This window comes from Aspergillus alliaceus (assembly GCF_009176365.1).
Source record: "Aspergillus alliaceus strain CBS 536.65 unplaced genomic scaffold BDW43scaffold_118, whole genome shotgun sequence".
Lineage (NCBI taxonomy): Eukaryota > Fungi > Ascomycota > Eurotiomycetes > Eurotiales > Aspergillaceae > Aspergillus > Aspergillus alliaceus.
In genome coordinates, this window is record NW_022474801.1 from 18647 (window position 1) to 20958 (window position 2312).

A 2312-nucleotide genomic window follows, 5' to 3' on the forward strand; every position below is an offset into this window, starting at 1 on the left:
CTAAAGACTAGTATTGCAAACAAACTTACCAGACCCATCATTGCCCTGTCCCAAACGGAGGAGATCCAGTGTGTTATGGAAATCGGCTGCTAGCTGTTCACGGATTGCCCCCACAAACTCTACAGCACCAAATATATCATTTCCAAGGACGAGGTTGCGTTCGAGTATAACTTTTGGGTCTCTCCACTCCCTTCTACCAACGAGAGCCTCCCCTAGAGCACTGGCGTAACTCATTCTAAAGCTATCTATCACACTAGTATCACACCCAATGGAATCTGCCCAACCTTCATCTGCTCCTAGGTACTTATCGCCTAGTCGGTGGCAATTGCTGATAATTGATAGGCGTGTCCACATACCATCACGGCCATTCTCTAGGGTATTAAAATCATTACCCAACCCACTTTGAGACATATTGAGGAGATTGGAAGCAGAAAACGTTTGTGGCAACCTCAAAGTCTTTGGCGAAGCCAAGATTAGATCACCATGCCCCAGTGTGATGTTCTGGGGAGTACCAAATTCCTGCTCGGCAACCTTATCGTATGCCAAAATTGCCAGGTCGGGTAGGCTGGATGGAGGCTGCCTTCCCTGGTTTTCAATTTTGTCGACCAATTTTGGAAGATACTGCTGGGAAGTAGGAATTAGCTGAACAGTTTGTAGCGATTGTTCACCGGGAAGAACAACTGTGCTTTGAATATCGCTGGCTCCATCGCCATTCACTAGCGACCTTGCACGCTCGGTTGATACACCAAGGGCAACATCTCTCTCACGAAAGGTAAAGGTGTGTCCACTGCGCCGGGGCCGATGAATAAGTTTCCAGTTCTTGTCGGGGCGACAGGAGACAAGGATTGCGTAATAGGCTGGGTCCTGTTGTACCATTTGTGCCAATAAACTGTAGCAGAGGGATATTGGGCTGCTACATTGGCTAGGCAGATTGCTGGCGCTTTGTGTAGCCTTATCTTCACCCAAAATCATGCGAACACGTTTGAAAACTCCTAACCTTTCCATATAGTCAAAAAATCCGGGTATGTGGAGGAGGCCGTCTCTTTCCCAGCCCCACATGCCATCCGGCAGTCCCGCGTAACGGCAGAGTAAGTCCAACGGTTCAATCTGTAGCGTATGCAATTCGTCTTCCTCGATGACTACCCCTATTAGGCGTCACGAACAAAAGCTCCAATACTTCTGAGTCAACTTACTGCACCTCAAGTCATGACTGGGTCCACTGTTCAGTGCCAAGGAGCCTTCCAGGGTGTGAATTATGTCCACTCTGTTTCTGTCCGAAACATATTCCTGTGTAACAAGCTTGGCAAGGATTTTAAGATGTTCATAACAGAGACTCCTCCATGAGATTGTGTGTGCCCAATTCACCAGTTCTGCAGCAAGTAGCTGGATACAATAATGGTTGGGTGATGATAGTAACAGTACGAGGGGAAGGCAGATCGGAGCACAGCGACAAGATGGTAGCTTCGCCTGGCTAGTGTCATCCGCATAAGATTCCAGTTCGCTTGAGACGGTTTCGGGACTTCCAGCTAACTCTTCGCTAAACATACTTGTTGAGCGAGTCTGGGGCGACGAATTTCCCGACGAGGTAGGTCGATAAACAGTCATACCTGGTTGTGCAATGCCTCTCTGACTGTGTTGTTTACTGACGGGAACTCCCTGGTACAAAGGGTGATATGCATCTGAGCCGTTACTCTCGTTCGCGGCTAAGTACATTTAGATTTTTGGGCCCCTTAACTGCGTTTAGAGCACTTACTCCTGTGAGCTCCTTTCCGAGAAACATTTAGATGGTCTAAGACACGCTGTACGTCACTTGCTAGAAGCAGATGATGGTTGCGGCCTCTCCGTGGCCGCTGCCCAACGCTTGTTCTCAACAGGACACATGCTTCATCCAGGGTTGTATGCCTACTGAGAGTAGCTATGAGGCTTAGCAAGTGCTTGCTCCAGAACGGCGGTTGCAAGTTGACCGGAATCGCGGAATGCACCGGGACATTCCATTGTCGGAGTATTGTCTGGGCACTGATTCTCTTGGCGCGATCTGTTTTCTTATGTCTCTGGATAACTGGCCAAACAGTACAGTTATAGTCGATTGCATCACAATAATCTTGGAAATTGTTATACTTGGAGGACCAGAGACTGTTCCGACAGATGTGCTGCCAGACAACATCCATGAATTCTGCTACACGTTCATCGGTGTCAGTGGCGAGGGTAAGGATTTCCGTGAGGCTATCTAGGTGGCTATGCGCCGGGAGTGACTCGAGGAATGTATGTAATGCATTCTCGGGACTGTGGTTTGATCCGAATAGAAGATCCAT

General features: G+C 48.5%; 1 protein-coding gene across 1 annotated transcript; it reads right to left on the reverse strand.

Annotated features, from left to right (window-relative positions):
- BDW43DRAFT_305026 (uncharacterized protein) lies at window positions 1–2312 on the reverse strand (the record flags this gene model as incomplete). Its single annotated transcript, XM_032045719.1, has 3 exons — window positions 1–1145; window positions 1194–1703; window positions 1754–2312. 3 exons carry the CDS (start codon window positions 2310–2312, stop codon window positions 1–3), a joined length of 2214 nt encoding a protein of 737 aa, XP_031893714.1.